General features: G+C 35.1%; 1 protein-coding gene across 1 annotated transcript; it reads left to right on the top strand.

The window, feature by feature from the left end:
* Positions 1–1,506: 1,506 nt before the first annotated feature.
* On the top strand, positions 1,507–2,058 carry LOC309839498 (ferritin heavy chain-like; the record flags this gene model as incomplete). Its single annotated transcript, XM_082681258.1, has 1 exon — positions 1,507–2,058. One exon carries the CDS (start codon positions 1,507–1,509, stop codon positions 2,056–2,058), a length of 552 nt encoding a protein of 183 aa, XP_082537384.1.
* Positions 2,059–13,566: the final 11,508 nt, after the last annotated feature.

Here is a 13,566-nt window from a genome sequence, read left to right as displayed (position 1 = left end):
AACCATATTTCAAATGAGTCATGTACCACAATGTTCATTACAACTCTATTTACAATAGCCAGGACATGGAAGTAACCTAAGTGTCCATCAACAGATGAATGGATAAAGAAGATATGGCACATATATACAATGGAATATTACTCAGTCATAAAAAGAAACAAAACTGAATCATTTGTAGAGAGGTGGATGGACCTAGAGTATGTCATACAGAGTGAAGTAAGTCAGAAAGAGAAAACAAATACCGTATGCTAACACATATATATGGAATGTAAAAAAAAAAATGTTTCTGAAGAACCTAGGGGCAGAACAGTAATAAAGACGTAGATGTAGAGAATGGACTTGAGGACATGGAGAGGGGGAAGTGTAAGCTGGGATGAAGTGAGAGAGTAGCATGGACATATATACACTACCAAATGTAAAATAGATAGCTAGTGGAAAGCAGACACATAGAACAGGGAGATCAGCTTGGTGCTTTCTGACCACCTAGAGGGGTGGGATAGGGAGGGTGGGAGGGAGACACAAAAGAGAGGAGATATGGGGATATATGTATACGTATAGCTGATTCACTTTGTTGTAAAGCAGAAACTAACACACCATTGTAAAGCAATTATACTCCAATAAAAATGTTAAAAAATAATTTAAAAGGATAACCAAAAATAAATAAATAAATAAATAAATAAATGAATAAATAAAGGAGATATGGACAATAATTCAATAATAGTAGGAATCTTTATCATCCCATTGACATCATTGGACAGATCATCCAGACAGAAAATCAATAAGGTGACAGAGGTTCTAAATGACACAATAGACCAGTTGAACTTAATGGATATCTATAGGGCACTACATCCAAAAAGAACAGAATGCACATTCTTTTCAAGTATGCATGGGATGTTTTCTTGGATGCACCACAGAGTAGGTCAGAAAACAAGCCTCTAACAAATTTATGAGGATAGAAATTACTTAACGTATCTTTTCTGACCACAGTGATATGAAACCAGAAATCAACCACTCTAAGAAAAATGGGAAAATAGTAAACACTTAGGGACTAAACAGCATGTTACTGAAAATCCAATGAGACAACCATGGAATCAAAGAAGAAATCATAAAATACCTCAAGACACATGAAAATGAAAACAGAACCTCACAAAACCCATGGGATGCAGCAAAAACAATTCTAAGTATGAAATTCATAGTGATACTTAGTGGTCTTCATCAAAAGATACATAGTGGTCTTCATCAAAAAACAAGAAAAATCTCAAATGAGCAACCCAAGGTACTACATAAAAGACTTAGAAAAAGGAGAACAAATAAAACCTAAAGTCAGCCACAGTCTTCACAGAGAGTTGCCACGGTTTCCTACTTCAACATTGCTTGGACAGAACAGGGCTAGCTCTCGCCACCACCTCGCAGCACACTCCAACTGCCCCAAGGTCCCCGCTGCCACTCCAGTGCTGCACATCCACCATCATCACCGCCAACACTGCCTCTCCTCAGCCACCCACCATGATAACCATGTTCCCCTCGCAGGTGCATCAGAACAACCACCAAGACTCAGAGGCCACCATCAACTGCCAGATCAACGTGGAGCTCTATACCTCCTACGTCTTCCTGTCCATGTCATACTATTTTGACTGTGATGATGTGACTTTGAAGAACTTCACCAAATGCTTTCTTCTCCAATCTCTTGAGGAGAGGGAACATGCTGAGAAACTGATGAAGCTGCAGAACCAACTGGGTGGCGAAATCTTCTTTCAGCATATCAAGAAACCAGACCATGATGACTTGGAGAATGGGCTGCATGCAATGGAATGTGCACTACACTTGGAAAAAAGTGTGAATCAGTCGCTACTGGAACTGCACAAGCTGGACACTGACAAAAATGACCACCATTTGTGTGACTTAATTGAGACTCATTACCTGAAGGAGCAGGTGAAATCCATCAAAGAATTAGGTGACCATGTTAACAACTTGCATAAGATGGGGGCCACCAAATGTGGCATGGCAAAGTATTTCTTTGACAAGCACACCCTGGGAAACACTGATAACAAGAGCTAAGCTCTAGGTTGGCTTTCCATAGCAAGAGGGGTGACTTCCTTTGTCACCAATGCAGTGCCTGCATATTTGGGTTACTTTTACCTTTTCTATAAGTTGTACCAAAATATCTACAAGTTCTTTCCTTAGTACCATTCCTTCAAATAAAGTAATTTGGTACTCCCCCCCACAAAAAATACCTAAAGTCAGCAGAAGGAAGGAAATAATAAAGATCAGAGATGAAATAAAATAGAGTTCAAAATAACCATAGAATAGATCAATGAAACAAGAGATGGTTTTTTGAAAAGATAAACAAAATCAACATACCTCTACCCAGGCTCATCAAGAAGAAACACCCTCAAAAAAAAATGAAAGAAAAGAAATAACAACTGATACCACAGAAATACAAAAATCATAAAACAATACTATGAGCCGTTATGTGTCAACAAGTTGGACAACCCAGAAGAAGTTGACAAGTTTGTAGAAACAGAAAGCTTTCCAATACTGAGTCAAGAGGAGACAGACACTTTGAACAGACTGATCACTAAAAGTGAAATAGAATATGTAATCAAAAAAACCCAAAAAAACTCCCTCCAAACGAAAGTACAGGACTGGATGGCTTCACTGGGGAATTTTAACAAACATACAAAGAACTTATAGCTATCCTTTTCAAACTATTACAGAAAATTGAAGAGGAGGGACCGCTCTCATATTCATTCTATGAAGCCACCATAACCCTGATAACAAAACAAAAGACACTACAAAACAGAAAATTACAGGCCAACATCTATTTTTAATGAATATAGATGCAACAATCCTCAACAAAATATTAGGAAACAGAATCGTACATCAAAAACAATACATAAAAAATACCATACACCATGATCAAGTTGGATTCATTCCAAGGTTGCAAGGATGGTTCAACATAAGCAAATCAATCAAAGTGATATACCACATTAACAAAAGGAAAGACAAAAGCCACATAATCATCTCAATAGATGCAGTAAAATCATTTGACAAAATTTAACATCCATTCTAGATAAAAACTCTCACTGAAATGGGTATAGAGGGACCATATCTACACATAATAAAAGTCATTTATGACAAAGCCACAACCAACATAATACTCAACAGTGAAAAACTGAAAGCCTTCCCGTTAAAGTTAGGAATGAGGCAAGAATGCCCACTCTTACCACTCCTATTCAACATAGTATTGGAAGTCCTAGCCATAGCAATCAGACAAGAAAAAGGAAAAATATATATATCTAAATTGAAAGGAAGAAGTAAGACTGTCACTATTGGTAGATGACATGATACTTTACATAGGAAACCCTAAAGTTTCCATACAGAATCTATTAGAACTAATAAATGAATTCAGTAAGGTTGCAGGATACAAGGTTAATATAAAGAATTTGTTACACTTTTTACACTAACAATGAAATTTCAGAAAAGGAAGGTAAAAAACCAAAAATCTCATTTAAAATCACATGAAAAAGAAATACCTAGGAATAAATTTAACCAAGGAGGTGAAAGACCTGTATGCTGAAAACAGTAAAACATTGACAAAGTATATTGAAGATGATTCAAAGAAATATAAAGACATCACATGCTCTAGGATTGGAAGAATTAATATGGTTAAAATGGCCATGCTACCCAAAGCAACCTACAGATTTAATGCAATCCCTATCAAAATACTTATGACAGGGCTTCCCTGGTGGCGCAGTGGTTGAGAGTCCGCCTGCTGATGCAGGGGACACGGGTTCGTGCCCCGGTCCGGGAAGATCCCACGTGCTGCGGAGCGGCTGGGCCTGTGAGCCATGGCCGCTGAGCCTGCGCGTCCGGAGCCTGTGCTCTGCAATGGGAGAGGCCACAACAGTGAGAGGCCCACGTACAGCAAAAAAAAAAAAAAACTCATGACATTCTACATATAACTAGAACAAATATCTTAAAATTTATATGGAACCACAAAAGACCAAGAATTGCCAAAGCAATCATAAGGAAAAAATAAAGCTGGAGGCATAACCCTTCCAGACTTCAGACTATACTACAGAACTACAGTAATCAAAACAGCATGGTTTTGGCCCCAAACAGACATATAGCTCAATGGAACAGAACAGAGAGTCCAGAAATAAACCCGCTCACCTGTGGTCTATCTATGTCAAAGGAGGCAATAATATACAATGGAAAAAAGACAATCTCTACAACAAGTGGTGTTGAGAAAACTGGACAGTTACATGTAAATCAATGAAATTAGACCACTCCCTCACACCATATATAAAAATAAAATCAAAACAATTTAATGACCTAAATATAAGACATGACACCATAAAACTCTTAGAAGAGAACATAGGCAAAACATTCTTGAGTATAAATTGTAGCAATATTTTCCTAGATCTGTCTCCCAAGGCAAAAGAAATAAAAGCAAAAGTAAGAAGTGGGACCCAATCAAACATACAACTTTTTCAGAACAAAGGAAACCATCAATAAAATGAAAAGACAGGGCATCCCTAGTGGTGCAGTGGTTGAGAGTCTGCCTGCCGATGCAAGGGACACAGGTTCATGCCCCAGTCCGGGAAGATCCCACATGCCACAGAGTGGCTGGGCCCATGAGCCATGGCCGCTGAGCCTGCACATCTGAAGCCTGTGCTCTGCAATGGGAGAGGCCACAACAGTGAGAGGCCCACGTACTGCAAAAAAGAAAAAAAAAAAAAAAGAAAAGACAACCTACAAAATAGGAAAAAATATTTGATATTTGCAAATGATGCAACTGACAAGGGCTTAATATCCAAAATATACAAACAACTCATAAAACTCAATATTGAGAAAATGAACAACCCAGTCAGAAGATGGACAGAAGACCTAAATATACATTTTTCCAAAGAAGACATACAGTTGGCCAACGGACACATAAAAAGATGTTCAGCATCATTAATTATTAGAGAAATGGAAATCAAAATCACAATGATGTATCACCTCACACTGGCCAGAATAGCTATCTTCAAAAAGTCTACAAATAATAAATACTGGAGAGAGTGTGGAGGAAAGGATGCCCTCCTACACCCTTGGTGGGAATGTAAATTGGTGTAGCCGCTATGGAAATCAGTATGGAGTTTCCTTTAAAAAACTAAAAATACAGCTACTATATGATCCAGCAATCCCACTCCTGGGTACATATCTGGAAAAAATGAAAACACTAATTCGAATAGATACATGCACTCCATTGTTCATCACAGCACTATTTTTTTTTTTTGGCTGCACTGCACAGCATGCAGGATCTTCCCTGACCAGGGATCGAACCCATGCCCCCTGTAGTGAAAATGTGGCATCTTAACCACTGGACTGTCAGAGAAGTCCATAACAGTACTCTTTATAATAACCAAGACATGGAAAGAACCCAAGTGCCCATCAACAGAGGATTGGCTTAAGAAGATGTGATATATGTATATATATATATATATATATATATATATATATATATATATATATATATAAAATATATATATATGCACACATACACACACACACACTGGAATATTTATCTGCCATAAAAAAGAATGAAATATTGCCATTTGCAGCAACATGGATGGAGCTAGATAATATCATACTTAGTGAAGTAAGTCAGATAAAGACAAATATTATATTCTGTCACTTATATGTGGAATCTTAAAAGTAATACAAATGAATCTATATATGAAACAGAGGCACAGACATAGAAAAAAAACTTGTGGTTACCAAAATGGGGGGTGGGGTGGGATAAATTCAGAGTGTGGGATTAACAGATACAAACTACTATACATAAAATAGGTAAGCAACAAAGATTAACTGTATAGCACAGGGAATTATATTCAATATCTTGTAATAACCTATAACGGAAACATGTGAAATACAAGTATGTATTTGTATATATAATATATATCTAAATCACTTTGCTGTATACTTAAAACTAACACAATATTGTAAATCAACTGTACTTCAATTTAAAAAAAGAGAGAAAATCTTCAGGATCTAGAACTAGGCAACAAGTCTGTAAACTTGACACCAAAAGAACAATCTGTAAATGGTAAAGTTGATCAATTGTACCTCTTCACAATTAGAAACTTTTGCTCTGTGAAAGACTCTCAGAAGAGAATGAAAAGACAGGCTACAGACTGGGGGAAAGTATCTGTAAATCACATATCTGACAAAGGACTTGAATCTAGACAAATTGGTAATTGCCAAAGGTTACATTTGGAAGAGAGTATAAGTATAAAGAGAAATTTCTTTGGGGTGATCGAACAGTTCTGTATCCTGATTGTAATGGTGGTTACACAAATTTCAACATATGATAATTTTATAGAACTATACACAAAAAATAAATAAAGGAAGAAAGGGAGGAAAGGGTGTCATACTATGGGTTTGACATTGTATATAAGTTACATAAGATGTCATTGGGGGAAGCTGGGTGAAAGGTACATAGCATTTAATTCATACTGTTTTTGAAAGTTCTATATGAGTATAAAATTATTTCAAAAATTTTTTTAAAGTTCTAGTCTGTCAAGAGATGTGCATTCTAGTCTGAGTTGTCTAAGGCAAACTCTCTGAATTCCAGTTTCCTCAACAGTAAAATGTAAAGAATTTTATTTGTCATACCTATCCAATAAAAGTGTTAGTAACACTTAACAATTGAGAATAAAATTGATATGAAAATACTCTGAACTGTTATGTTTTGTACAAAGGTACTTTTTATGCCCTAATTACTTTGTTATGGAAATACCTAATTCCAAGAACTGGATGTCTCTTGACATTTCTACTCCAAATGTGAAATATGTTTTCTCTCACTCAAGTTTTTGTTTAACAAGTATATCATATAGAATAAATTCCACTTGACTAGGGAGGTGGGAAATTCAAGCAAGAACATAATGTTTATTTCTTTGGTACATTTAAACTTTATTTCCAATCACAATCAGCATATATTTCAAAAAGCCATCACTTATTAGGCAGGTATAATTTAACTAAGTTATACATGCAAAAATTTCTGAAATCAGATGTGGAGAATGTTTATGTCAGAATTGTTTTCCCCTTAAGAAAACACAGCTTGCTACTAATTAATTAAATAACTGATGCAAATATTCTAAAAGCTGAGCTACTTTTCTGCACTAGCTCCTCCCTTTTGTGTTGTTTTAGCTTTTATTTTGTGAATTATGGGAAAATGTTTGGTATACTTGGCATACTTGGTATACTTGTTATTGTGTTACTTTAGATTAAAATTTATGGCCCCGGGCTTCCCTGGTGGCGCAGTGGTTGAGAGTCCGCCTGCCGATGCAGGGGACATGGGTTCGTGCCCCGGTCCGGGAAGATCCCACATGCCACGGAGCGGCTAGGCCCATGAGCCATGGCCGCTGAGCCTGCGCATCCAGGGCCTGTGCTCCGCAGTGAGAGGCCTGTGTACCGCAAAAAAAAAAACCCAAAACCCCAAAAAATTTATGGCCCCAACTTGATCCATCTCTTGTGTAAACACAGTCATAAAAAAAAATACATTCTACAAGAACTGAAACTTAAGCCAAATATTCCTTTAAATCTTTGTTCAGCCCTTTTCCTACTGGACTGTGCTGATTCCTGAATTCAGACTTGAGGGCTGAAAGCCAAATAAGTCAATCATTTTACTTGGAGGAAAATAGACCCCTTGAGCATCAGTGGCAGAACTTATTTTCTGACTAGCAATTCATTCACAAGAGCAGGTTTCACTTTGTGACCTAATTTCAATGAGCCTATTAAATTTATTACAAATTTGCAAAAAACTCAATGTTTCTAAATATAATTTTGTAATAAATAAAATAGCTACATAATAATTGCTTTCTTTTTAATTAATGAAATTACAAAAGTTTCCACTCCATACCCTCATTAGTTTGTCTGGATTGCTGTAACTGCACTAAATTTAATATATGTGCCAGCGAAACTCCTCAGGTCTTCTATTGCCCATTTTCAAATGAAACTTCTCTTGCATCTCAAATATAACATAAAATATCAAAAATAAAACATTAATACATCTATATAACATATTTACAGTTGAGATCATCTCAGTAAAATATTTTCATCTTTTATTAGAATATTCAACTCTCATTTACATACAAGTGGTATTACTATCCACTATAATTTTATCATATTCTAACTACCTCATGGATGAGTTTTTCAGTTATATTTCCAAACTTATTTGCCATCACTCCCTTTTGTGATTACTCATCACATCCCCAACATGCCTCAAACTTCCCCTTGTCTGGAAAGATACTTTCTCCCTTACTCAGATACTTGGATATTACTAATCCTTCAGAACCCTACTTAAAAGTCTTTCTCTGCTCCATTTCATCCTCACCCAAATTAGAAATAAATCTTCTGCACTCTGTACTTCTCTAAGCATTATAGATACATGTATATTGTCTTTGTTTTTTGACTATGATTCTCTCAAGGAAGGGAATATCTTCTTCATCTCTGTGTCTCTTATTGTACCTAGCAGAGTGCCTAATACAAAATAGGAGCACAACAATTGCTTGAAAATGAAAAAAAATAGTCACTCTTTTAACCAAGTTCATTATTTTTATGATGGCAGAAGCTAGAATATAAAGGCCTTTCTCTACCAATAGTGATATATGAACTGGCAAAGAAATGCCAGTACAGGGTGAAATATAAAGGTGTGATATAATTATTTTAAAAAATATTCCCAGAACATAAAATTCTTATAATAGAATGGAAATTCAAAATCATATTCCAAAGGCACATAGAAATTATTTTGGGATTACTTAAGCCATTCCTTCTCTCTGTTAGCATGAATAACCAAGAAATGGCCACAAAACGTATAACCACATCATTGAATATAATACAGAAAAGACAGCAATACTCCCATTGAACCAAATCAAACCTGACCAATAGTTTTAATATCTCTGTAAACAAATAACCCTTCCATATCCAAATTGAACACACAATAAAACTAAATCAACATAGAATGATTGATAATGCAATTGCAGTTTTTATGCTGTTCATAGAAAATTTCACCAATAAGCAAATTTATATTTAAAGTAATGAAACTAAAAGATTCCAGTAAATACCGTATGAATTTTACTTTGAAATTTATTTTTTAATTACAAAGTATTATTCCATAAAAAACAAGATAATTCAGTTAATAATGGCATATATTAAAGAAATAACATTATACTAAATGAAATAAGTCAGACAGAGAAAGACAAATACTGTATGATATCATTTATATGTGGTATCTGAAAAAGAAAACAAACTAATGAATAAAACAAAAAAGAAACAGACTCACTGATATATAAAACAAACTATTGGTTACCAGTGGGGAGAGGGAGGGGAAGAGCAATATAGGGGTGTTAGGGATTATATGAAATCATGTGTGTGAAACTTTTGAAAATTGTAAAGCACTATAGAATTTTAAAAATCTTTCATTCAAAAAAATTAAAAATTAAAGAAATAACTGAATCGTTTAGAAAATTTTGACTTTTAAACATGCAATTATATTTTCAAACTGTCACCTACAGTCACTCTGGACTGATTCAGAATAGGTCTTTGAGTAGGCTTCATCAAAGTGAACATTTAACAGCTCAAGCAATAGACCTTAAATGAAGTTCACATTGTACCAGAGAACATAGAGTGACAGTGACAGAGAAATGCTGTGACTGAAATGTAACATGAATGTTTTAAAAAACATCAGATTTATATCTAAATGAGTGTTACTACCTTCAAAATTTTTGCCTTGGGTTGTGATATACATGCTAAAACTATTTTTCTACTGCTCAAAGCATTTCAGAAACCCTCTTCAGGAATTGCTTCCAGATTGGGTTACCCATCTTTTTTCAACTGATGATGTAGAAATTTGGCTACTGCTTTACTAACACTTTTAGCTGTTCCATTAACAGAGTGTAGGTCAAGGTCGGGTGAAAGAAGAAAAAAAACAGCAGACAACCAGATGAATATGTGTAACTTTCCACTAGGAAGGATAGGGATAATTGCATTGTGGAGCATATTGCTGCAAACTAATTTGCAAATTTATTATTAGTTAGTGTACTTTGCACTTGACAGCCTAGTCAAACTCCAGTCAGCTATACCAAATTTCTAGTGTTGCTGACTTTTTGCTAGGGATACAGAGAAATAGTCTCTTTTTATGTGATTGGCCAATTGACTAGAATGATAGCTGATCATTTATCACCTCTATTTTACTATCTGTGACTCAAACAAGAGCTTTTAAACTTTCTTAGAAATGGATGATACCTTAATTAAACGTTAAATGGTTTGTACAAAGAGCAGTTCCACATTACTAGAAGTTTTCAAATGAAGATTAGATAACCACTTGACGGATATTGAAGAGAGCATTTCTGCCTGAGGTAGAGAACTGTATCATATGAACTTCAAGATTTCTTCCAAATCTGAGACTCAGTGATCTTCTATTCAATTTAGTATTTATTAATTTTTCTCTTTCTCACAACACTCTCATTCTCTCCATGTCTAGTTTGTCTCAGTTTCCATCCTAACAGGCAAGCTCATTAAAACCTAAACATATAGCCTCTATAGCTACATGAGCAATTTTAGAAGAACACCTCTGCTATGGTCCCAATGACAAAGCTATCTGTGCTCAACATGGAAGGACTACAGTGAAGGAGTGAGCAGAACATGATGATGGATAAACTGGGTATCTTCCCAATATCCCCAACAGATCTTTGGGATGGGAGCATTAAATTATTTTAGTTGAATTCTTAATGCATTTAAAACATCTATATTTAAGTATAAATACAAAAATTTTTAAAGTCAAATAAAAAGCACTATTTTGAATCAGTTCTTAATTATCCCAAACAGAGCATGAATAATCTCCAACGGTGACCATCTAAAAGTGACTTGTACTTGGCCTTTAAAAGGTATATTATTCTTATCTTTAAATATATATGCCTCCAATATCCTAGGACTTTACTTTAGGTTGAACAATGAATCAAAACTAAAAAGGGCTATATCTTAAACTTCCGCATCTTGACCTCTGGGTCAAGTATTTACAGCCACTCCATTCCACCCTGCCAATGAATTACCACACCTTTCAAACTGATGGAAAGCAACAACCAAAAGCAGAGGTGACCTCTCTCCCTAAACATTCTGGTTTACATATTCCCTTGCAAGTTCATACTTCCCTTTGAGCAAAAAGTTAATAGAACTTCAAGGACCTTTTCTTCATGTCTTCGCTGGGCTATGTTAATTCAAGACCATACTCTTGTAAAGTCAATACTTAAGCAAAATAGGTGATAATGTCAATAAAAATTTGAGTGCAAGATTTTCCAAGAGCAATATGGATAATATAGATATGTTTAATTATATTTAATGCAGTAGTTAAGACACTAGTTTGAGGTCACCATGTTTTGCTAAATAAGGAGTTGGGCTAATCAGGGGTTATCAACTCTGGTTACACATGAGAATCACCTTGGTAGCTTTTAAAAGTATATATTCAGTGCCCCTTCCCCAATTTCAGATTTTATTGGTCTGTAAATGTGCAGCCAGCTCTGGTAGAGAATCACTAGGGAGATGATCCGTGAGGAGATATCATCATTCTCTAGATTTGTGTGACTATGTTCTTTCTTACTAATACTGATTCTTCACTATAGATATACTAACATTAAAGCAATTCAACTGAATAATTCAGTCAAATGGAACCTGCTATAAAACCAAAAAGAAGATTCTTTTAAAATAATTTATCCATATTGGTTTGCTGCCCCTCTCCACCACATTTCCTTTAATAACATTGACAGCTCTTATTTGCATTATAATATGATACCAAAAATTACCATATTCTAAACATAATGGAATTAACACAGGATTTGAAAACAAAAGATTTGAGTTTGACTCATTTCCAGACTATGTAATCTTGGGCAAGTCTTTTAAGCCCTCTGCACTTCAGTTATGTAACATGAGGTGATATCCCTATTTATCTCACAGGGCTATGAAGATTATATTAGATTAGTTATGAGACAGACAGTTAGTTAGAGACAGCCATGAACTTTTTCTGAGATACTAGCTGAATGCTCCATCAGGGGCTTCTATGACACTAACCAGCTTTTTTGGGAGACCAAAGACTGACTCAGTTGTTGTTGACAGTTGATAGTTTGGTACAATCAGTCTCCTAAAAAACTGACCCAAATTAAACTAAAAAATGAATATTTAATCAATTTTTTAAAATTTATGTTAAAAATCATCTTTCCAAAAAAGACAGGCTATCATGCTGGCAAATCAATACAGTCTCTCAATTTATAACTACAACTATTACTGCTACTAATAATATATTTACTACTTAATAAGTTCCAGGCACAGTGCTAGATGCTTTGTGATTATTACTTTATTTTATACAAGACTATGAAGTATTATTATGACTATTTTAAAAATTAAAACAAAAACACCTGAGGTTCAGAGAGTTTAAACAGTTTTTCCAATGTTACACAATTAGTAAATAATAGAACTGATATTCAAATTCTGGTCTTTTATGCTGCAAATGTCATGCTTATAACCATTACTTTCCAGAAGTTTGCCTGCTAAATACCTGTAAAATAAAATAGTTTAAAAATGAAAAAATTGTATTATAGACACAGTTTTAGTAGAAAGAAGAGTTGCATATGATTTTTAGAATCAAATATAGAATATTTTTATACTTCCTAATGCTGAATAAGTAAACATTTTTCTTGAACATTTCTTATTTGTCCAGGTGGAAATTATCCAGCTCAAGTACAACCCCATCATAGTTTGACTCATCAATCTCTAGCTCTGCCTTCTCTTCCTACCATAACAAGATGGCATGTTAGGAAATGTCAATGAATTTTATTTTCAAGATATAAATATAAACATAATTTTCAACACCTGTATCCTCTTTACCCTTACTTCCATCCCCACCAATAAAAATTATTAAATGTGATATACATGTGGAAAGGCATAAATTAAAAGGTCTGAACCAGTATTTATCTTGATCTTCACAATATGCTGCTTGTTCTTAGAGGTGTATCTCAGTAGTCAGGAATAGTGTGGTTTCCAGAAGTGGATGAAGATGATTAACAGGGCCTAGGTTTAGAACTAGAGATGATCTTTGGGGTGTGTCAGGCCCCATCAGTCTCTACCTTTTCCAGCTACTTCTCTCTATAAGTATAAAAACAAATTGCAGGTTCAACACCGTTCAATACACTAGTAACACATTATCACTGACAGGTAGAATCTAGACTTAGTTCTCTTATTCTCAGCCCTAAAACTGGTATTCTTAGTCCAAATTCTGGGCCCACATGAGTCCTCCAACATGTTGCTCTCCCTTCAGAGAACCCTCTTCCCCCAAGCTTGTATTACAATTTTCCAGTCCTTTTGCCTTATCTTCCTGAATATATCCTTTACAGTTCTTTGTTTACAAGCAACAGGAAGTAAATCTGGCTAACTTAGGCAAAATGAAATTAATTGGAAACATATTGTTTCTTCATAGAAATCACCCGAAGGCTGGAGAACCAGGTTTAGAAATCAGCAAGAACAAAGGCA

This window comes from Grampus griseus, assembly GCF_964374135.1.
Source record: "Grampus griseus genome assembly, chromosome: X".
Classification (NCBI taxonomy): Eukaryota; Metazoa; Chordata; class Mammalia; order Artiodactyla; family Delphinidae; genus Grampus; species Grampus griseus.
This window is presented reverse-complemented; position numbering and strand designations above follow the sequence as displayed.